The sequence below is a fragment of the Morone saxatilis genome, unplaced genomic scaffold (assembly GCF_004916995.1).
Source record: "Morone saxatilis isolate NCDOM2014 unplaced genomic scaffold, NCSU_SB_2.0 Contig5, whole genome shotgun sequence".
NCBI classification, from domain to species: domain Eukaryota; kingdom Metazoa; phylum Chordata; class Actinopteri; family Moronidae; genus Morone; species Morone saxatilis.
Window position 1 is genome coordinate 3,189,411 of NW_023340095.1, and position 953 is coordinate 3,190,363.

Genomic DNA, 953 nt, shown 5'->3' on the forward strand with positions numbered 1-953 from the left:
ATCAAATATAGAATAGAAACCCAATACATGCTGAGTGAAGAAAATAGGACAAGAATGACACATACTTCATTTTTTAAATCTTTAATAAAACAATCAAAAAGTCGTCTGCAGCTGCTTCAAGCTGTCTTAGCACTTGCAATCAGCCTAAGTACACACATACAGTAGATATAAGGCATGTACCTCCGAGTCAGGTGAATGACAAATACTTTGCGTGGGGGGAAAAACAAAAAGAAAATGTTTTTGTGTGGAAATAAATCTGGTACATTGGATTGTTACTTCTTTATACCACACAGTCCTACATAGAGAAACAAGAGTTCTCTACTTGGAAATACAGTATCAGATGTTACATAACACTTTAACAAAGTCTATAAATTATTTGAATATAATATTTGACCCGTTACTGAATGAACAAAACCTTCCAGAGCAAGAGTTCCCAACATAATCACTGGTTTTTTTGGGTGGGAAATCAAATATGATGAAGAAAACCATAAGAAACAATGATAAACCGTATCTGTGAGAATACGTGTGTTTGGCTCATGTGTCTTTCCTACAATGTCTCATGGATGAATCCTTGTTTGTCCTGGTGCCTTCCTCTGACTTCCCAGGGAGCAGATGCGTCTTGTTTTCCCCCTCTGTGGATTTCCTTGAGCCATTTTTCTAAATTCAGTGTAATCGAAGAAAATGCTGAGGATTGATTTCATGTCTTTGACTAGTTTCCACTGGCACGACTGCCTTCAAATCAAAAACAGCTTAATCCAAAAGCTTGGAGTGCTCTACCCTCGTAATGGTCCAGTCCGGAGGCGCTCCTTTAGTAAACTCCCTTTGGAATCTGTCAGGGAGCAAAAAAGAAAGATCAGAACAAACATTTTTTATATTTTATATGTACAAGTCGTCACACTCCTGACAAGAAAGATAGACTCACTCATAATTTGCAGTTAGCAGTCTCTTTCCCT

At 37.7% G+C, this 953-nt stretch overlaps 1 protein-coding gene across 1 annotated transcript in view; it reads right to left on the reverse strand.

The window, feature by feature from the left end:
- Positions 1 to 65: 65 nt before the first annotated feature.
- maip1 (matrix AAA peptidase interacting protein 1) overlaps positions 66 to 953 on the reverse strand; it is a gene marked incomplete at its 5' end in the record, with an annotated part of 2,818 nt that continues 1,930 nt past the window's right edge. Inside the window, 2 exon segments of the mRNA XM_035677198.1 lie at positions 66 to 829; positions 923 to 953. Of these exon segments, the coding sequence (XP_035533091.1) occupies positions 751 to 829; positions 923 to 953 (110 nt within the window).